The 23,131-nt window shown below is 44.2% G+C and overlaps 3 protein-coding genes across 3 annotated transcripts in view; 1 reads left to right on the top strand and 2 right to left on the bottom strand.

Annotated features, from left to right (window-relative positions):
• LOC133836724 (uncharacterized) overlaps positions 1-23,131 on the bottom strand; it is a 130,715-nt gene that overhangs the window by 50,883 nt on the left and 56,701 nt on the right. The window lies entirely within an intron of this gene.
• Positions 1-23,131, top strand: part of LOC133839304 (uncharacterized) — a 96,176-nt gene that overhangs the window by 48,221 nt on the left and 24,824 nt on the right. Inside the window, 5 exon segments of the mRNA XM_062270730.1 lie at positions 4,936-6,263; positions 10,550-10,750; positions 10,753-10,929; positions 10,985-11,292; positions 21,750-22,307. Coding sequence (XP_062126714.1) covers positions 4,961-6,263; positions 10,550-10,750; positions 10,753-10,929; positions 10,985-11,292; positions 21,750-22,307 — 2,547 coding nt within the window. The 5' untranslated portion in view covers positions 4,936-4,960.
• Positions 15,743-20,331, bottom strand: LOC133839302 (uncharacterized). The gene is given in 4 exon segments (XM_062270729.1): positions 15,743-16,757; positions 17,001-17,404; positions 19,595-20,052; positions 20,054-20,331. Coding segments are annotated over 4 exon segments (1,839 nt in total). The 5' UTR covers positions 20,231-20,331; the 3' UTR covers positions 15,743-15,957.

Here is a 23,131-nt window from a genome sequence, read left to right as displayed (position 1 = left end):
TAGACAAAATTTATTGTTACGCTCTGGGCTAAACTGTAATGATATTTTCATTAACTTGGCCTTTGCCAATAGCCACGACCACGCATTTGGCTGTCAGGCCAGCCGGCTTGCCTGGCTGCCTGGTTGCTTGGCCGCGCGAAACAATTGAAACTCAATTCAAACAGCTGCAGGTGAAGCACTCACTCCTCGGCACTGGCTCTAGCTCCACTAATCGGCTGGCCGTTGAGTGGCTATCGAAAAGCGTCAAACACTACGAGTAATGCCGTCAAAGTATTTGTTGTGGTTTCGAGCTTTGTTATTTGCACAATGCGTCCTTGTCCTTGTCCCTGACTATTGAGTGCTACAGTTGTGCCATGAGTTGTGGTAATCAATACAATGCAGTTCTCTGTCTTTGAACGGGATTTGCAATTAACCGCGTCTGATAACTGAATTGATTGTCAAGAGCATGTTTGTTTGCCTGATTTAGCTAGAAAAACGTCACTTATGTGTGCCGCGATATTCCAAGTTAATTTCAATAAATGTTCAAACTCTGACTGTTCGCTTGGCCTTTGACATTTGAATGGAAGTGAAGGAAGCTAAAGCTGGCCGCCCAAAAAACGAACAAAAAAAAAGCTAAAACGCATGTTAATGTTACCGTTGTGCGCATTGGCTGACTCATGATGCGGACGAGGTTCGCGGATCGCGGTCTGCTGTCCGCTGTCATTTTGGCCATTTGCGTTGTCAGTTGTTGGCGAGCATGCGAGTGCTTTGCGAGCTTACAAAAAGGATTTGTCTGTGGCCAAAGGCGCTTTGATTAATTGCCGACTTAGAGAGCCTGGGCCATTCTCGTTAGGAGCCAAAGTGATGCTGTCGCTGACAAAGACGACGACGATGACGATGACGTGCTGGAGGATGGAGGATGTCAGTTGTTTGCTTGTCGTTGTTCGCTGGTTTGCTGGTTGGCGGATGGCGTTGGCGTGAATCACTTGAGCCAAAAGGTCAGACAACAAGGTTGAAGAAATGCAAACTGCAGCAGGAGGAAAAAATTAATTGCCAAGTTTTGTATGGGAAATGCGGAAATTAATTGGGCGACTACCAAAAAACCGAAACAACAACAACAACAACAGCAACCGCTGTTTGTGGCGCAACAAATTGCCAACAAATTCGAGTACAGCAAGTAGGCTCTAGACTGGGCCAATACTCGAACTTGCTTTAAAAGGCCAGGCGAGGTGCCAGCAAAGTGTTTGGCTTCTGCGCATTTTTGCGTGAACCGAGAGCGCGCCATCGAAAGAGAAAGAGAGTCATTACCAGCTGGTGCCACGCAATGCAGCAATGCAGCAACGGCAGCAGCCAGTCAATTCCACGGGGTCAGCAGGTTAATGGGCAGCATTAACAGGCCAACGTACGTGGCCAACAACATTTTGAATGCAACTGCAAAGCCGGAGATGGAGTTGGAGTCGAAGTCGAAGTCGCAGTCGATGTCGATGTCGGAGCGTTAATGTCTGTCGCTTTGATTGCCAATGCCCGAGGTTGGAAAAAGTTTTCCTCAGAGCGAACGAATCGAATGCGTATTGGAAATATATATGTATGTATGGTATCTATACATAATATTTTCTTTTCTGGCATTAAAAAAGCGAAACTCTCCAAACTCTGCTGCAGTTTGTAATGCATTTAAAACTCAACGCGCCGAACATTGCATCAATTTGTATGCGCTTTGTTCGAGTTGCTCAGGCATATGATTGACTTATTGATTGCTTGATTGATCGATGGCCCCGCCAAAGTGACGGACTGGCTGACATTAAGCGGCTGCCAACGACATCGCAGTGCCTCAATTAGCCTAAGCTCTGACTGACTGACAAACTGTCTAGTCGGACAGTTTCTGCCTGCGAGCTCCAGAGTTCATAGAACTTAAGCTACCGTTACTCTGCTATGTCTATTTGGAGACTTGGAGCAGCATTTTGCCATAAATCCAAATGGTATATGCTAATTATAGCTATGCCAAATCGGGCGTCTAGACTTCATAAACAACCTCATCGCAGCTACTATATAGTATAGTATGTTGTTATATAGCCTCTGTACTCTCTCGGTACGTGCCACGCATGCGCTCAATCATCCAGCCATATAATCGAACAAATATACAAACATGTGTTATATATGCGATTATTTACTTGGTTATTTTTATACTCGACTCGAAATGCATTGACAAATATGTATTTACGATGTCAAACGCATTGAAATGCATTGCAAATGTGCAAAAATGTTTTTGTCGAGCTTCAAGCGATGCCATAAATTACGAGTTAAGCATGCATGAGAAGGGTGCTTGTCTCCCCTCTCCTCTCCACCCCCTCCCTCTCCCCAACTCTTCCCTCATTGCTGTCAGTTTTTGTCGCTGCTGTTACATGCATTTATTGCTCATACAAATAGCACAAAACAACAGCAGTAGCAATAACAGCAACATCAACAGCTACAGCAACAACATCTTTGGCAACCTACTTAAGTTTTTAATTTATGCGTAAGTCTGGATTTAGTAGCTTTTCAATATTAATTGTCTGCTCCTTATGACAACAACATCCGAGCCGGAGCCCATAAATCACAATATCATGCATAAGCACACGATTATATGCCGTATTTGGATTTATGTTATTAAATATATATATTCGGCATTGTATGTGGTGGAAAAGGAGGCAAGTTGCCAGTTTTTTTAATGGTTTCAGCTGCGGCATATTTTGAGGTTGTTTTATGTTTGTTTTTTCTGCATTTTATGATGTTGTTCATATGCGCCATAAAGGGGTATATTAGTAGTCCGAATGTTGTGATTTTTTTCGGGAACACAAAAATAACATAAATCAAAGTTGAAATCGAGAAACAAAGTCAATTGTTGCCACTGCTAAGACAGCTCTATAATTGGTAAAAATTCGATGTTTTAATTGTGCCGAAAACTGTGTTGTTTCGTACGAATAATGAAGTGGCAGATGCCGAACTGTGAATATAAATCAATTAACTACTATTATTACTATTACTTTTAGTTCTCAAAGTAGTCTTATTTATGAGTCTGTTATATAGTGTACAATAAATAAATTCCCAACCTTGAATTAAAGTTAATACACAATATTCGGCAGTCGATCATATTTAATTTCTTTCGGCGTTCTCATTTGATTATAATCACTTTTCGGCTATGTTCGCCCTGTCATTAAATGCCACAGAAAATTATTGACAAATCGTTGGTAGCATTTCTGTTGGCAGCTTCTTAGTTTTGTGTTTTTTTTTTTTTTGTTAAAGGCTGCCGAAATGTATGTTCGATGTAATATGAGCCCCAAATAGCCCCCTCAATATATATACACGATAAATAGGGCGTCACACAAAAGCAAACAAGAAAAGTGCCTAAGGCGAAATGCAGAGATGGATGGATCGAGAGGCAGAGAGAAGGCGTTAGAGAGTGGCTTTAAGCTCATTGTATTTATGGTATTGCCATCAACAGCTGAGCTGAGCGAACTTAACAAAATCCTATTAGAGCTGTCCGAGCTGTTTCCATAGGCTGGCTAAAAGCTAACAGCTAAAAGCCTTGGCAAAAGTTTAATAAATAAGTGAAGAAAAAAAAAAGGCAAAAGAAATAATAATAAATACAAAGAGTGCGCTGTGTTTGCAGCTGTGCAAAGCCTCAAAAGCAACAAAAAAAAATAGCTGGCAGTTGGTGGCAAAGATCGCGCAGAGCGCGTTGCAAGATAGGGGCACGGGTCCAAGTGGACGACTCCGTCTCCATCTAACTACAACTATGACTATGACTTGAGCTCGGATTCAGCTTCGACTTCGACTTCGGCCCTGGGCCTGGCACACACATGGCAAACGGTTGTTGTTGTTGTTGTTGTTGTTGCTTTTGTTGTGCGGCTTTTGGCGGCATTAAAGGCTTTCGCCTCTTTGCGTGGGTGTGTGTAATTTGACATCTTCATGAAATAATTAAAATTATTTATTGTTAATTTATTTTCACTGTCGGCCGACCAATCGATAAAGTGAAAGATAAGCCGAGTGCATTAAACAATTGAAATTAATTTGTCAAACATTTGACAACAGGCGTGGCACACACAAACACACACACCGCACAACACACCACATCACACACTCGCTCAATTCACAATAGAAGCAGCTTTTTTGTATGTGGTGAAAGGAATTTGTGGAGACTTTCACAACGATGAAAAGCTTTTGGGGCGGCACAAAAGGTCAACGTCAACCCCAAGGGTAGTTTGGCAGCTAGTCAAGTTTCGAACCTCTTGAATGGGGCGTGGTTGTGATAGTAGGCAATGGCATTGCTACCTGCTGCGGTTGTTGTTGTTGTTGCTGCTGTTGCCCTGCGGGCAAATAGTTGCTGCAGTGGCAGCCGCAGCGAATGCAATTAAATGGATGCAGGCCGATGCCGCAGGCAGTTTAACGCGGCAGTTAATCATGCATCGACATGTGGCAGGCAGCCAAGTTACCAGCAACCAATACTGTGGTTGCTGTTGGATCCAGACTGGGTCTGCTGCCGGCTGGCAACACATTCGCAGTCGCCGTCGCGTTTGGCGGTCACTTCTAAGCCCCCATTCGAAAGTGTTGCGCAAAAAGCAGTTTGCAATTAAAACATGTTGGCAACAGCAACAGTTGCTGTTGCTGCTGCTGTCGTCTAGACGACAGCACCAACTTTGAGGCAGCAACCATGACGCACAGATGGCGCTGCTGTGCCAGAGCAGCTGATGTGCGCAGCGAATTGGTTTTCAACGTCAACAGCGTCGGCGCAGGAATGAGGAAACTTTAGGTGAAAAGCTGAGATGCGTTGAAAAATGTGGTTAATTGATTTTTGTTACCACCCCTTTGACACCTTGCCTTCTCTCTCTCTCTCTCTCTCTCTGTCTCTCCTTAGCACTTTCCTTTGATGTTTTGCAATTAATTTGAGTTTCTTGTTCTGTTCGCTGTTTTTGTTTACAGAATCACACTCCATGGCCATACAACAATGTCCAATGCTCGCGAGCTGGCATTGATAGAGAAATGGGCTGACATTGCAACGCCGCCGACGCCGACGCTGCCAACATCGCTATCGCCAACATCGCCGAGCACCATCATCAAGTTCTGCTGTTGTCCACAGCGCAGGCGTTACTCATTGAAGCAGCCGAAATACAAGTCGACGGCCAATACGCTGCATGCTCGCAATATATTCGTTGATAACGATTTTACATATATTGATGATGTGCCACGCGCCAACAACAAAAGCAACAACAAGAGCAACAGTAGCAACAGCAACTTTAGCAACAAACGACGCCAAGATTGCGACAGTGATTACGATTGCAATGATTATGATGATGCCGTTGATGATGATGAGGCAAATGATATCGCAGAGATCTCAGGCGGCAACGACGGAAATGTGGCGCTGATATTAATGAATCAACGAAATGTGCCTGAACAATGGCGGCAGGACAACAAAGGCAGCAGCAACATCAGCAGCAGCAGCAACAGCAACAAGCGTAACAGCAGTGAACTAGCAGCAGCAACTGCAACTCAAAGCAAAACTTGCGCTGTCACAAACAGCCAGCAGAGTGGCAATGAGCAACAGCAGCAGCAACAAACAATCCAAAGACTTAGCAATAGCTTGCAACAGCAACAACAGCAACATAGCAATAAGGAAAATACACTAAGCAACACCAAGAGCAACCACAGCAACAGCAACAACAACAACAACAAAAGTAACTACAATAAGCCGCGCTGTAATTATTGTAAATTACCCGACGACGCCGAGCCCCAAACGAACAACACAAACTCAAACGCAAACGTAAACACAAACACATATACAAACTCGAAAATTGATTCACCGAAGTCGTCGCAGAATAAAATGACAATTACGACAGCGGCAACAACAACGAACATTGCCGCAACAGCGACAGCCAGCGAGTGTGGGTTGACACTGGCAGCGGCAACGGCAACAGCAGAAGAGTTGGTGGGTGCTGCCACAGAAGTGCTGTGCAGCGATAAACCAACATTGACAGCGACATCGATGTTGTCGACGCCGACGCCACCAACAACACCAACAGCAACAACACCTAAGCCCAGCATAGCAGCACGTCCGACCACGCCCAGCCGCCTTAAGACTGTGATCAAAACGACAATGGTGAAGCGTAGTCCTAGCCATGACTCAACTGCGCCAGCAACTGCTGCGATGCAGCATATGCTGCAACAACCGAACAGCTGCAACACCAGCAACCAACACGACGAGCCCAGACGTTCAGTTAGGGAGCGCATCGCCGCCTTTGCGGCAGGAAATGGTAAGTTTTTCCTTCTTTTTTTTTTCGTTTACAGTTTTTGTCGCTCTGCCGCTTAATCAGCTTTAGCTTTGGCTTCAGCAACAAAGTCGCCTGGGCGGAAATGTTGTTGCTGCCGCTGCTGCTGCTGCTGTGGGAAAATCGAGCATGGTTGGGGCACACAATCATTAGGCTAGTTAATAGCTAACAATAAGTTATTAATTGATTTGTCCCAGTCGACGCAGTCATAAGGGGGAAAGTTAGCAGATGAGTCAGAATAGATCACACCTACAACAGTTGGTAGCGCTCTCTCTCTCTCTCTCTCTGTTCCTTTTCTTATTCATCCCTTGGGGGGCAACAGACTTGAAGGTCAGTCAGCGCATTGTCCAGTCATTTCCTGTTTATTGAATGCTCATCAAGATCTCAGATAGAGCGTTTAATGCATTCTCCACGCCATTTAAATGTAAGATAAGATTTCGAGAGTCGAGATTCTGAATCACAATTCAGGGCAATTACCAATGCTAAATGCCGGGCAATTAAAGGCAATTGTTAGTCGATGATTAAGCGAAGATTTGCAGTAAATGACAAAGACTAAAAGCCAGCAGCTGTAAAGGGCAACTTACGCATATCATTTATTTCCCTTTTTATTAATTTCAAAATACTACATGAACAGAAATAAAAAAAAGAAATTGACTGCAATTTTTCGTTATGAATTATGCATGACGTTGTGCTTTGAATTTCCGTTAGCCTGACACACCTTTTGCATAACACAGCACTAGAGAGAGAAGGAAATAGATAGGCAGAGTTGAAGTCTATTACAAATCAATTAAATGCCGCAATGTTTAATAAAAAGGCACTTAAAGCGACGTAAAAAAACGCTCTTCGAGGAAAGTCACTTGAAATTGTGATTAATAATAAAGGAAAAAATATATATGGTATATGCATGCTTGTATTTAGCTTTTTACTACTTCTACGACTCTTAATGCCGTCTGCATTTGAAAATGCCGTAAAAACAGAGTTGCATATAAAAATTATTACCCCAGACACTGCGTTTGGGTGCAGTGCATACCGAACGCACTTGAGTCTCGAACATTGCCATTGCCTTAGGCCATGTCAACCAGACACCAATCGCGCTTGGCACGCCCCACTGCCAATTGGCAGTTGGCAATTGCCAACTGTCAAGTCAAGCAGTCAACTGCCTGGTTTTGCAAAACAGGAAACACGTACGCACCGCGATCGCGTCTTATATCAATCTGATAGGCAAATGAGTTGCTGATGCTGCCAGAACTTTGTGCGCAGCCCTCGCTATGAGCTGTGACACCGCTATAAGCAATTAATCACGTTCAAGTGACCTCAGTCGCAGAATCAATCAGCAGCAGCACTGACAACAACTACAACAACAACCACACGCCCAAGCTGTGTACAATGGGATGACGGACAGTGGCCATTTAGCGGACACACCCAGCAAACAATTTTATTTTAAGTAAATAAGCAAATAAGTACAAATATTTCTCGTTTTCTCGCATTGCCTTTTGTTAAGTTTGTTTGCATATTTTTGTGTTGGTTGTCGCAAAGTCTAAAAACAGAATTGGGCGTCCAAATAGTAGAACAAAGGCCAGAAGAGAGTTATTTCCGTTAATTAAAAGCTCAAATGGCCACACACAAAAACCGTATAAAACTGCCTTCTATAGATATATGTATGTTGTCGCCAGATCTAAGGACTGTGAACAACTCTGTGACTGAGACCTCCCATGAACTTTCAACGCGCGCCTCCTACGAGTGCATGCCACAGCAATTGGCGAATGTACCGTTAGCGTTGCACAATTGAAATATTGCCAAAAAAGGCAGAAGAAAACTGCTGCAGCCCAGTGTGGGTCTTGGGTCTTAGCTTCGGCTTGGCCTACCTCCGTTGGCTTTGGGCTTTGGGCTGGCTGGCGGCCTGCCAATCGCCACAAGACGATCAATTGGCGAACGCTTTCCAGCTGACTCCGATGCTTGGCTTGGCTGCCGCGAGACCCCCATAAAATGTGGCCAAACTGTCCCCTGTCGACGGACTGACTGACGTCGTTTGCGCCGCTGATTTACGAGCTCGCCACGGGTTGTTGTCGTTGTGTAACGCATGCGATTCAGAATTTTTAAATGCCAACCGTTGACCAGCCAACAGCCACCAGCCAGAGCCAAAGCCAGAGCCACAGCAGCAGCTCAAGATTGAGCCCAACAGGAGGAGAGAGTCTGTGGCTGTGGCTGTCGTTGATATTGTTGTTGCTGTTGTCGCCAAGTCGCGACGGTGGCGGCGACATTTTAATCAAGAAACTCAATCGAACGCACGCATGCGCAATAAAAACAAAAATAAAATCAAACCTATAAAATCAACTACAGCGAGAGCGGGGAGAGGCAAACAGTTCCATTACTATACACATTCCGTCTGAATGTCTCCAGCGTTCTCTTTGGTGGCTGACAGACCCAAAAAAAAACAAGAAAAGAAAATAAAATCGAAAAAGTTCACTTGATCTTCGCTCGCTTTGCCCCTATGCGAATTTTAATACGATTTATGGCGATACCTTTGCAAACTATTTGCATATCCATGTGGGCAGCACAAAGCTCGAAGAAGTATTCACATTCGTATTCGTATTCGTTTTCGCATTCGTTTTGGAATCCCCATCCAACTTAAATACATGTCTATCTATGCATAGGTTGCACACACACACACAGCATTGTATCTTAATGGCATTGCTGCAAATATTCAGCGGCTTTTCAATGGAAATTGAAGAACCAGAAGCGAATGGTGAATAATGTTGCTTGAATAGAAAGCGAAGGCTGCGATAAGTTGAGCACTGCAAAGTTTATTCTAGGTGTTAAAGAGTAAAATGACAGAAGAATAAATCTTAGGAATAGCATTCACATATCTGTATAAATACAATTGCAATCCCTTTAAGTACTTTTAAAATTTCTTATTTGTCAATATGTCATTAAAAGTCTTGCAAGCCAAATCATAATTTCTGGAATTACAGAATTCCGATAAGCAAAATTCCAGTGAAAAATATTTGAGATAAATTTTAAATAAATGCACTGCAATTTTTATATAATGATTGTGTCCATTCCTCAACTTTTATGACGTACATTTAACTCAAATAAGTAACGTATAAATTTCGAGATAAGTTCAATATAAGAGTTGACAGTCTTCTTGAATACTGACAAAGAAATAACCTTTCAAATATGTTCACTTATCTGTCTAAATACATTTGCAATTGGGAATCCCTTTAAGTACTCTTTACATTTTGTATTTGCCAAATCATAAAATTCGGGAATTTCAGAATTCCGTTAAGCAAAATTCCATTGAAAAATATTTCAGATTAATTTTAAATAAACGCGATGCAATTTGTATACAACGATTGTGTCTGTTCCTTAGCATTTATTACTTAAATTCAAATTAAATAAGTAACGTATAAATTTAGAGATAAGTTCAATACGAATGTCGTCTGTCTTGTGGAAGAACTTTATCCGGAATGAAGTAATTCCATGGACAGAGACAGCTGTAGTTGTAATTGTTGTTGTTGCTGTGCTCTTTGTAGTTGGGTGTGGCAGCAACGGGAACCGACAACGAATAAAGCAAACAATGTGAACGATAAATGAGTACGAGAACTGTTGTTGTTGGGGACAATTGAGGGCAGCATTGGGCATTGGGCATTGGATATAGAGTCGGTAATAAATGGTGTGAGCAATATAATCAAATATGTAAATAATTGCTTGCCATTTTCTCGCTGGCCAGAAATTAATTAAAACATTCGCCAAATGCCGAAGCGCAAACTGTGAACTGAACCCAACTGTTAAAAGTTAAGAGAGTTAAGCGTTGAGCGTTGAGAGCGTGTGGCACATGTGTGCGGGGCATGTTGCACAATTTATGACAATTTAAATGGCACACATTCGGCGCACAATTTGAGGCGATTAGCGCAGAAAATTTTCGCGCATTTGGCTTAAGCCGGCCGATGTTTGTTGTTGCCACATGTGGCATGTGTGGCAGCCGTGTCTTGGCACATTTTGGCGCAATTTTTCATTTTTGGCTGCTAAAAGAGATTATGAAAATATGGATGTGTGTGTGTGTGTATTTTGGGGCGCGCCAAAGTGTGACTGCAACATGTTGCCGCTGTTGCTGCAATAATTGCAGCAATTGTGCACAGCGTAATGGCGGCAATGACAACTTTATATGACTTGCTAAAGAAATATTGCCAAAACTTAACATCACACAGTACGAAATATATTTCTGGCGTCTGAATCTCTTACTCATTCTCCATCTTTCTCTATCTTTGCAGAGCAACAACAACAGCCAAGTGGCGGCAACACGGCGCGGCAACATGACAGCGCCAAGAAATTTAGTAAAATTCAGTGCAATACAAATCAAAACAACATGACAAGCGATGTGAAAAGTGCAATTAGCGGTGGCAGCAACACCAGCAACCAGCAGCAACATCAAACGCTTATCAACGGCAATGGCATGGCAACAGCAGCAGCAGCAACGCAACGCCGCCATCGCCGGCAGCAACAACAGCTGGCAACACGTCAGTCTGCAGTGCGACTATCGCCACTGACACGACGCGCTACAAATCGGGATTAAGTGATGTTGTGGCCGACGAGGACGTTGATGATACAGCCACATCCACATCTACAGCAACTGCAACAGCAGCACCATCAACTCCAGCAGCAACAACATCTATGGCAACTGCCACTCCTGCGGCAGCTGCAAGCGTTTTTTAGCACCGGTTGTGCAACTATGCCGCGAACTCGCCAATACGGAAGCAATGCTGCAGGAGCTGGTGCAACAGCAACAGCGGCAGCCAACGCCGTGACAGCTGATAAGAAATTCTTAAGCCTTGCACCCGCTGCAACACAGCAGCAGCAGCAGCAACATGTGCATCATAAGCTGCAATTAGTCGATAAGCCCGAATCGCAATTGGCTGCACTCAACAATCTGGACTTGGCGCACCGTTTCGACCTGATCGATGACGATGCCGAGGATCCATATGGACCACTCGAGGATTATTTGGAGCGTGTCAAAGTGAGTATTGAGATAATTAGCTGTGAATTCATAGGCACTTCCGTTCTCATGTTGAATTGAGTACATGTATTAGGGTGACATGCCACTTGTTGCAGCTACATGAGCGGCACAAGATTCAATTTCATACATTTTCACATGCGACGATAAGCGACAGTTTGCTGTCGCCACACACATTCACATACACATTTCACTTTGCCGAAGTTCGTGTTCCCCTTGTCTGTCAACACACGGCGTGATTTTGCAAATGATTATTTTGCGTGACAGAAAAATGTGTTAAACCAAACAAAACTCGCACACACACACACACACTCGGCGTATTCGTAATGTGTAACGCATACGACGCGTTGCACGCCCGACTTTTTTTCCCGCTGGTGCTGCCGCTGCTGTTGCTGCCTTTGTTGTCGTTGCCGTTTGTCGTTAGCGTTGTCAGCGTCGTGTACATAAAATTTTATGTTTCTGTACCGGAAAGCGCAATATTACACACTCGCACTCCACCAAAGCGAAGGAGAGAGAGACAACAACAACAGCAATGGCAACAACATCATCAACGTCAACGGCCTAGCGACAACTTTAGTTATTTTTATAACTGTTTCGCATGAATTTTAGTCGAAGAGCCAAGCAACAGCGGAAGCATTGCACGCACACGCGTTCGTTCTTCATTAGCATTGGGTTTATGGTTCTGCGCAAACTTCAACGCAGAAACGCGCTTGAAACGCGCGCGTTTTTTCAAGCTACTATGCGTTCAATCAGCTAACGGTGACAGTAATCAGGCCAAACAAGTGGCCGCTGCAATGGCACTCACTTATCCATGCTCCATTTTTATGCATTTTCAATTAATAATGCGCATTGCCATGTGAATCTAGTTTATATAAATATATCAAGTATGTGTGTTATTTCTTTTCTATGTCAAATGCACAGAAATCTCGCTGCAGAGGGGGAGGATCAAAAGAGCACGCCATCTAACATATACACATTTTATAATCAGTGTCATCACCTCAACACCCAGCGAAAAGCGTTCCAGCCACGCCCGAGGGGCGTCACATGCGTTTCTTGCGCTCTTTGCGAGCATTGCTTAGCTCGCGTGGGTCGACAGCTTATAGCTTATGGCTTATGGCTGATGGCCGATGGCCCTGGCTTGTGTACTAGCCAGTTATTAACGCCTATTTCTCTCTCCAACTCTGTGAATGCAACTAATTTTTTTGGCTAAATTGAAATTATTAGCCGGCAACTGTGGCTAATGATGACAAAATGTGTCACACTGCTGCCCACACACTGCTTTGGCCAAAGTCTCTTTAGCTGCTTTCTTTTCCCCCCTCCCCGCTCCTCCGCGCCTCGTTGCAGACCCTGCAGGCCTCATTTGTGCGGCGCGTTTATTATGACAAATAGTGCAGCACTTTAGCTCCAAATTGCCGTTACTCGTAAGAGTCGGTAAGACGCTTGGCCTTAGGCTTAATTTGCCTAGTTATGAAATGCGTTTTGCGGAGGCGGCAGCAAAAGTTCGTTGTTGTAGTTGTCGGCATTATGATTGTAGTTGTTTGTTGTTGTTGCTGTTTGTTGCTGTTGTCGTTTGCCTGACCCATTTTGGAGGCGACAGCCAGCGAAGCGTGCAGCGAATCTGGTGGGCAGGCCAGCCTTTGAAACAGATGCAACATGACAAGCGCTGGCAACTCGTTTTTCGCTTCGCGCTTCCTGCATCAATTAGCGCGTTTGTGTTGCATTTCGATACACACACTCAAACACACACACTCACACACAGTTGCATGCATAATCCATAGTAATAAACATCGATACACGGCAATAATAATTGGCCTGACGAGTCGTCCATCAGCAGCTCAATCAAGCCTTCAACGTCTAACGTTTTTGGCCATTTCCAAAGATCTGATCAACAACAACAACAACCATAGCAAAGGCTTGCGTGTGTTCTCAAGCGATTTTAATTATAGATATCGATGTGAAATTGAGACGTAAAACTCAACAAGCTCAGGGATTGTCTCTCAGTCAACATCATTTTGGTTCAACGAACCCACCAAATAAAAACCAAAAATAAATGAAGAAAGAAAATATCAGCCAATTATGCGAATACTGTTAATGAATGTGGGCGACACTGTTTTTTTTTTTGCCTTTAACTTATCTAAAAGTCTATAACTTTATGCAACCCCAACTGCAGCTTCAACTTCGGCTTGAGCTTGGGTAATTTGCGCCTGCGTCTGCAGCTGCTGCTGCCTAGAGAAAGTTGTCTTTGCCCAATTTGCAAATGACGTTTTTTTTTGTCAACGTCAAGCAAAAGCAGCAGCAGCAACTGCAAACTGCAAATGGTAAATGGTAAATGGCAAACAAATGGCAATAAAAGGCAGTGCCAAGCTCTGTTTGAGCCTGCACGTTACTATTTTTGTCAACTGCAAGTCTGAAACGAAGGCTGCCGCCAGGCTTTGCCGTGAGATGCAGACAATAAACCAGAAATCGCAGCCATGCGCCAAATGAAGCCAAAAAATCAACAGTGAACAGCAAACAGTCAACAATCAACAAAATGTTGCTGCTGCTGCTTGCGCTGTCATTGCAACAAATCAAATGAAAGTGAAGCGACAGTCCAAGTGTCCGAGTGTCCGATTGTCCGAGCAGCTTCTACAATTTCACCAGCAGCAATCATAATTGCAGACAGCAATTAAGCTGCTGTCAAATGTTGCCAGCTACTCAAGCAGTTCGTGTTACAGTTGCAGTTACTGCATGTTGCATGTGGCACGTTGCAGCGGCTACCTCGCACCACCCTCGCCTCTTAACCTGACCGAAACTGTGCTTGGTGTGTTGTCAACGGCATTTGGCTGACAATGCGTTGATATTTTCCGACAAGCAAATCAGTTGCAACCAAAAAAAAACGCTTGCCACGAAAATTGCGCCAATTTGCAACTGTGCAACTGAGACTGGACTCAAACTCGAACTCGAACTGAAGTTGGTCAGTTGACAGGGACTTTCTTTTCGCCAATGCCCAATTGACACAAAGTAGCCAAATGCTTTGAAAGTCAGTTGAAAGCGTCAATTGAACTATTTTTTATTTGAGCATCTGGGATTTTTCGGCAATTGGCAATCATCGAGTGGCGAAAGGCGGATTCACTGGCTTATGTAATCACATGCGATTCCCTCCATTGAGAATCCGTTTCAAAGTCAAAGAAATGACGTTAAGCCCTCATAAAACATTATTCTGTTTAACTCAACTCGAAAAAGCTGACCCTATGAATCGGATACTAACCAGGGCTGCATCAACTTCTTCTTTGGCCTGCTTGACCACTTTTGGCTGTTGCTGTTGCTGTTGTTGATCACTCGAAGTGTCATTGCCCAGTTGAGTACCGCACAACAGCCACAACTGCTGCACTCATTTTTTCTAACCAAACACAGACACAGAGTTGGGTTCACTGTTGTGGTGGTTGCCCCCAGCCTGAAGTGCCATTGAAATTACAATGATCTTCATATGTTTTTGGACTGATCGAGCAAACGTCAAGCTACCAACAAAACCCAAAAAAAAAGCAGACATCGATCGAGTTGGAGTGGGAGAAGGGGAGACGAAGACGTTGACGCGCATCTGCTTAACATTTTTTTATGCTTTCGGTGTGTGTGCGAGTATTATTTAACCAATTTGTTGTTGGCCGCTTTGCTGACTCTCTGGCTATGACCTTCAATGGTCATTTGTACAAAACAAAGAGCTGCTCTGGCTCTGACTCTGACTCTGGCCTGCAAGTAACCAGGCTGACTTGGCTAACCAGCAGACTTTGCGTCTCTGTCCACAAAAAAAAACGAAAATATTTTGACGTCGCTGTTGTCGATTTGGTTGCCGACTGGTCAATGTCAATGTCAGAAATTTGTTGAAGTGGAAAATTTGAGTTTGCTGCCGTTGTAACGAAGGCGGCTTAGCCAACAGAGTTTCCTCCTCTGACTGTATGTATGATATTTTAGGTTCAATGCTTGCTAATAAGCTAAGCCTCAAGCCGCCGCTTGATTGATGTGCGTTTTGGGGATTACATGAAACAACCAAAGCGAGTCTGACCTTTATACGAACTGTTTGCCTCTGTATTGATGTCATTGTCTGTTGTCTGTTGTGTTTTGTATTTTGTATTTTGTGTTGTTCTATCTGGTTGCATATCTGCGCAGCGGACATATCGATGCCTTGGCATCGGCAACTGCGTGCCACGCCCGGCATGTTGCAGCTGTGTCTTGTGTTGTGTTGTGTCTTGTCTCGCGCGTCTGCAGCTGGGAGTCGTAGAGTTGAACTGCTAGCGCACAATGCTGATTACATTTAGCGATAAATTAGCCAATGAATACAATTAAAAATACAACGACTGCGGAGGCTGGAGGCTGGCTAAAGGCTGCAGCATATCTTGCCACAAGGGCAGAGACCTTCACAGCACAATTCTAGAAAGGCCCCCAAGGGCATGTCGATGTAACCTTCGATTTTGTCGATTTTCTCAAAATCAATTGCATGCTTTATTTAAGTTTCTTTTTTTTGGTATACATTGTTGTGGTGTGGGGGCTGACCCTTTTGTGTGCACTGAAAAAAGTAGAGAAAACGACACGCCTGAGAGTGCGCCTGAAGGAATTGCTGTTGCCCGATACGAAACGAAGCGAACCGAATCGAAACTAAACGCCAATTGCCGATCTCCTGGGCGATTGCTGCATTTACATGTCCAATTGGCCATAATCAATGTCAATGTCACTGTCGCTGTCACCATTCGAGTCCCCGTCAGTGTTGGGCCCCCGCGTTAATTGTGTCTCGCGGGCATCGTGGAGAGCTGACTGCAGACGCGTTAGTTGGATCCCAGCTGGCCAGGATGTTTTCACCTGCTGCTGTTGTTGCTGTTGGCGCATGCTCGGATTGACAATGAACCTCAAACGCTGCAGAGGATGTGATGTAGCTAAGGTTGAGGCTGACATTGATCTTGTCGAGTGTAATCTATTAGCAGGCAATGACATTGGCATTGAAAGTTGCCATTGCATTGGCAATCCTGCTGTTGCTGCTCCAGCATCCTCTGCTGACATTGATGACTTGACTGATTGATCGTTACTATTAATTTCATGCGTTGACATTCTTTGCGGCCAGTTGTCGCCTTTGTCGTTGTTGTCGCTGTCTCTCTCGTTGTTGCTGTCGATGTCATCCACTTTGTTATTGCCTGACGGCAGATGTCGCTTGCCGCGATTCGGAAAGAATGGATCGTCAACGTTGTACAGATCACGCAGTTGCAGTTTTTTGCCACGATGCGGAAAGAATGGATCGTCCAGCTTGAAAATGTCGCGATGCTTTTTGCCACGATTCGGAAAAAATAGATCGTCATACTTGAAGAGATCTTTGACTTTGTCGCGCTTGCCGCGATTCGGTACAAAAGTCTCATAGCGATTGAGCAACGCATCCAGATCCGGGGCATTGTGTTGTTTGCGTCCGCGAGGCGGTATAAACGGATCGTCGAGTCCCTTCAGCTCATCTATCGGGGTGGGGAAAAGAGAAAAGTTGAGCACGTGAAACAATGCTTAGCACTTGTGGCAAGGGTTCCACTTAGTGAGTGCGTTGCAAGTTATCATTAAGAATACGCCAAGCCACCACATGCATTTTAAATGCAGCAAAACACAGCGGACGCAACGAACAACAACTAGAGGCTGGTTACTTTATAATTTCAACACCCTGGTTCGCGTTACGCCCCTGGAATTATGATTTATGCATTGCTCACCGCCCAGTTGGTAGCCCTCCTTTGGATTCTGCTTCTCGCGCCGCACCAGCACATAACGCGGCTCGTCCACAATCAGCGGCGGCTCCAAGTGCCCAGAAAAATTCAACTTCTTCCAGATGAACATGCCCGGGTGATAAAAGTCTGCGCTATTTGCATCCAATTTGCCACCATTTGCTCCATGCTGATGGGGATACAACAACTGCATGGCCCAGTGCAGGAACTTCACAAGATCCTGTTCGCCAGTGAGCAGCAGAAAAACTTCGTTGTTGCTGTTCTTCAAGTGATGCTCTTCACTGGAATCATCCATGTCCGCGTAATCGTCGTTGCCATCTTCATAATCCGAATCCAATTGATCCTGCATTTCATGCAGTTCTCGCTGCAAACGTGCAACAGCTTCTCTATTTCTAAAGAGGGGAAGGCGGAAGAGAAGAAGAGAAAAGAGAGAGTGGGAGAGTGAGAACTGGGGAAGTGAAAACTGCTGTTTGAAATTCAATGCAGAGTGAGAGATGATGTCTATGTTAAGATTAATGACGCATCATTTGTAAGACGAAGACGAAGACGCGACGTCAGTTTACGTTTAAGGATCGTCATTGTGCATCATTTCTGAAAACATTCATCTTTTTGTGTGATGTGCGTGGGCTGCTTAGGTTTCAATTACACTCGTCTGCAATACTCGTTTCTCTTTCTTTCTCTCGTACTCGTAAATTGATGAACACATGTTCACGTGGGTTGCCTGCAACAATGGGGCAGTCATCTGAGATCTATATATATATGTACATCGAACAGCTGACCCAGAAAAGAGCCCCCCAACACACAACACAAAAATGTTATGCAGAATTAGCCAGTCGGCGAGTTAATCTGGCTGTCATGTCTGCTCATCCAATCAATAGTCAATTTTAGGCAATTCTCCCTCCCAAAACTGTATATATATATAAATTGCTGTGTAAAATTACAAATTAAAAGCACAAAATACAACTGAAATGTTTTTGTTTTTTGTCGAGTATGCGGGCTTAAGGCCAATTAATCGACGCATTTAACAAATCAACAAAAACACAACAGAAAAACCAAAAAAAAAGAAAACCATGAAATACAACGAAACGAAACGAAAAGAAATGATTAATCGTCATTTAATAGCAAGAGCACCCCGAAGTCCAATCATTTTTCATCGCCATACCCCTTTATAAATACACCATTTACATGGGGCTGCATCACGCTGACTTACCCTATTAACGTGAGCAAACTGACAGGATCAGTGCTGAAATAAATTCTGCCTAACTAATGATAATTGTAAGGTGGGTGCACATAATAAACAGGAATGCAGAATAATCAACAGTTGTAACGAAGATTGTTTACACTTTAGTTAAGTCTAGTAAATATCTTTCACATTATTAAAGATTAAAGTGGTTGACAGACAAAAGTCTGCTGTCTTGAATTCTACTAATTTAATCTAGTGCGTTTATCATTTCAAAAAATAAATCAAATAAGAAAGCTACAGTTGAGATCTCTCATACAGGATGGTATTATTCTTGAAATATATTAAATGAATATACAATATTTTGTATATTAATATGCTGTACATGCAAAATATAACAAAGATTACAAAATATACCATTTCGACCCGACTGCAGCAATCATTTTCTAACATATCATTTAATATTATTTTCTGAAGGTCTTCTATGATTTTCATCCAGTTCCAACCAAATTCTTAATTAGGCATCAAAAAGAGCCACTATAGCTTTACAGATGGACATAGCATTATCTAGAATATTCATATATATGTTGTTGGGTCGGAGAAGATTCCTTATGCCTTTATATAATGCATTATAGATCCAACAAATTTTAGTTCTTGAGTAAGATAATTCGTATAGCACTATTAAACTTAAGGCAAATGCCAAATACTTAATAACATAACTAAAGTACTCTTAGTAAGAGCATTGTGACTGTAATTCATTGGCACAAATATATATATTTCTCACTTCTCTCAGGTGGGCAGTGGAAAAAAAGGGAGAGTGAGAGAGATACTGATTCGACTTTTCAGCTTTTAAGCTGAATGAAAAGTGAAACTCGCGCGCCACTCCGCAATGCAATTCTCGTTTCGGGCCAATGAATTTGCTGACAGTTGGTATTTTATAAAATAAATCAACATATGTATACTCTGAACAGACTCTCCTCCTCCTCATCATGTATGGCGCTGAGTTCAAAAACAAAACTGCAATCGTTGTACTGATTTTTTCACGCCCATTAATTGGTTTTGCGTGTTTTTGGCCGACAGCCAAATTGTCGACGATTTGTTGCTCTTATTGTTGTTGATTTTAGTGTACTCGGAACTGGCGCCCACATATATAGTATACTATATGTATATGTATATTCGAAAAGGGTTAACCCCGAACCTTAACGCGATTGATAAATTGCAGGCCGCCTTTAATTGGCTTACATGTGAACCCAAAAACCAACGCCAAGCCAAAGTCAAGGCAAAACTGAGGCGAGAAAGTTTTTTTGCGGACACTTTCTGCTGCCCATGTAGATTTAAGCCGCCAGATTGCCACCCAGTTGTGGCTGCCACATCCTTAGCTCGTTGCAAGTACTTAGCTCACCTGACCGCCAGCATCGCTCGATTGTATTCCCGCGGACAATTGCCGTTTGCCGCCTGACAAAGTCTGCTCCAGTATTTGTGTATTGCAGACCTCGAATTCGAGTTGGAGTTGGAGTTGGATGTGGGTGTGGGCGTGGCATACTGGACACCAACTGCAGCAGCAGCGCGGCCATGACCATGGCCACGTCGCGCTGCAATTTCCTGCGGCGCTGATTGCTGTCGTGCCTCTAAATCATAAGCCTCGCTCAATGCTTTTCGATTAAAATCCGTCTGCTGCGGTTGCTGTTGCTGTTGTTGCGACTGTTGTTGCTCCACTTCCATGCCATTGTTGTCGTTGTAGGGCAAATTGTTGTTGCTCGACGTCGTGGACTCCTTACTGTGCAGCATATCGCGCAGTGCATCGCCGCTGCCACCGACGCTGTCAAACAGGACGCGTGCATCCTTTTTTCCAACGAGTCTGCTCGTGCCGCTGTTGCTGTTGTTGCTGTTGCTGCAGCTGTCTCAAGGCCACCGCCTCCGTGGCAGCGATAAGCGATGGTGGCAAAGATAAGACCACATTGCCATGACCGTTGTTGGCGAAGCCACCGCCGCAATAAATCGCAAAGCAGACACAGAGCCAGGCGAGCGTGAGCCTCATGCTGTCTTCTCCCTCGATCGACCGTTCCAATTTCTGCTCCTCGTCGTCGTCGTCGTCGGGCACTTTGATGCTGCGTCCGTTGTGTCCGTTGCGTTCTTCTGCTCTGCGAAACTGAAAGTGGCCCGTTCAGCAACTTCACTTTTTATAGCCGCCGCAGCCAGCGTCTGCATTTGGAGTTTTGGGAATACTTTGCAGCTCTTCAGCTATTGTTTGGCCAGTGCATTCGACCATGAAATTAAATAAGAAATTTGTTATTGTATGCCGCATGTTACATATGGCAAACTGGGAAATATGAATGCAGCCACCAGAGAGAACTCTGCTCTCCCACACCAGTTGAGCAAATACACAAATAGAAAATATCTTGAAAATATATGTTGTGGGGGCGCTAAAGTAAACTACTTTTTTTTGGTTATGCTGCTCAACTCTGGGAAAGTTCTCTTTTTATTGCTGCAAATTAGCCGACAACTTCTCACACGGCAGGACAAATGAGGCAGCGTCGCTGCCAAAACATTCGCAGCGATAAAAATCAGTGGCCGAAAGACCGAGGAGCGAAGTCGAAGACCAAAGTCGGCTGCTTCAATAGTTGAGCCGGGCTACCTATGTGAATTTATTACTTGCTAATGCTCGATCGCATTTGTCTCCGCTGCTTGCAAGGGCTTCCTCCATCCTCCTCTCTCTCTCTCTTTCTCTGCCACACAAACACAATTGTTGAGTAATGAGCGCGGCACGTTATTAATGTCATTGGGATGGAGACTGGAGCTGGAGCTGGAACTGCGACTGGAGCCTGTTCTCAATCCCGTTCTCATTCTCGTGCTCTTTTGTATCTCAGGGCCACGATTTTTAATTAAGTAATTCGCTGACTTTGTTAGCCCTGTGGCTCCTCTGTCTGATCTTCTTTAGAAACTCTTCTACAGTCTGTTGCACTGTTGTTTAATCTGGCTAACAAATTGCTTCATTTCAGTTTATTTGCATTTGTTTTGTTGTTGGCTTTAATGCCAGTTGTTGCTGCCGCTGCTGCTGCTGCGGCTGCTGCTGCACGTCTTGGCTGTTCTTCATGTTGTTGTCGTTTGTTGTCTGTGCACAGTTTTCGTGTGTCTGCATTTTTCTTTTTCTTTAAGCGTATGGAAAGGAAAAACCTTTTTCTGCCTTTCTGCGGTCGTGTTCTAATTTATTTGTCTTTGATTGTGCCCATGTCGACTAGGAGTTGTTGCAGCTTCTCTGCAGCCTTTGAGTAATGTCTGCACTGTCTCTGCTCTGCGCTGCTCTGATCGTGTCTTTGCCTTCTCCATTTGGTTGTTGGGTAAATTAAGCAAACATACATCATAGCTGCAGCCCCATTAGAAACTGGCGCTCGAGGCTCGCGCGATTAATAGACTGCCTGGCTACTGACGCTTATTGCCGTGATATATGTACGCAATTAGAGCGCTAATCAAAGCCAATCGCAGCTCTATCTTTCGCTTTCAGTCTTTGAATTAATGTTGCATCTGAAAATGCTAAACAAGTCGTATTCTAATTGCAGCTGGAAATCAACGAGGTATTCGAGTTACGCAAAGCGCAGCGTCTGCACCAACAGCTGATGGATCAACTGGACGCGGCGCGGCAAGCGGCAGCAGCAACCGAGCAGCTTGATGAATTGTCGCGTTCTACGGAATCTGATAGCGGCTTTGACAGCAGCAGCACAACAGCGACAACAACTGCAGCAGCGACAGTGACAACAACAGCAACAGCAACAAGCAAACCAGTGACAACTAAACTTAGAGCATTGCCACCGCCTCCTCTAAGTCCCGCTGAACAATCAAGTCGCCGCCCTTCGACAACAGCAAACACAGCGTCGCAACCAGATGATGTGAACATTTGGGCAAACAAATTTCTACGTGATTTGGACAATCTGATGGGTGGCGATAAGGTGCCACCACATCTAGCAGGAGCAACTGGCAACTCGCCCACATCGAGGACTGCGCCCATGTTGCTCTCAGCGGCAGCCAGCGCAGCGTTGCAGAGTCGCCTCAGCAAGAGCACAGCTAACAACGGCGAGCAGCAGCAGCAGAACGGACTCGTCTTGAAACCGGAGAAGCATGTAAGTCAAATGAGCACATAAATTCTCACACTGTGATTTCATAATATACAGCCAAAGAATGTATGCATGAAGTCGCTTGGAATCCCAATGTAATCTCTGGCACGATTTCGACATGCTGCTGCAGCATATATTTTATGTAGGTTAGATAAAAAGCGCTTAAAGCAAAGGCATTTAATCTGAAGCCAAACAATGTTGTCCACACATAACGCCAGTCCCTCCCCTTCTCCCCCTTCCCCCTTGCAGTCACGCACACACTTGGAGTCAGAAGTCTGCCCCCATCATCATCATCATCATCGTCATCATCAATGCAAGAATGTGTGGTGTTCTCTTCAAGAACTGCCGCCATATGTTTCCCACCCAAAAAAAGAAAAAGAAAAAACTGCGATGCCGCCGGATGCGTGAAATTTACGAGTACGAGTATGTGCCGCAGCGTGGCAAGTGTGGCAAAAGGGGTAAAGGCAGTCAGTCAGTCAGTCACTGTGCTGTTTGTGTGCCACTTGAATGAGTTAAACTCTGAACTCTGTTGAATAGATAGAAGAAGGAATAGAATGAAGAAAGCCATTAAACAGCAGCTAAAGTTCTTCTTCGCTTTTTCAAATGGGGAATACAATTGATATCTGTCAGTTGCAACACAAACTAGACATGCAACAGTAACAGCAACGGCAACTGCAACTGCGGTCAGCGGGCAAACCACACACGTAGTTAACATATCTTTAGTCTCAGATTCAGATTCAGCTACAACTTCAGTTTCAACTCACGATGACCCACTTAATGCAGACATATAAAGCATAAAGCCAAAGCCCAGAAACCCAAGCAACTTGTTA

The sequence above is a fragment of the Drosophila sulfurigaster genome, chromosome 2R (assembly GCF_023558435.1).
Source record: "Drosophila sulfurigaster albostrigata strain 15112-1811.04 chromosome 2R, ASM2355843v2, whole genome shotgun sequence".
Taxonomy (NCBI): domain Eukaryota; kingdom Metazoa; phylum Arthropoda; class Insecta; order Diptera; family Drosophilidae; genus Drosophila; species Drosophila sulfurigaster.
The sequence above is the reverse complement of the archived record's forward strand: the minus strand, read 5'-3'. Positions and strand labels throughout refer to the sequence as shown.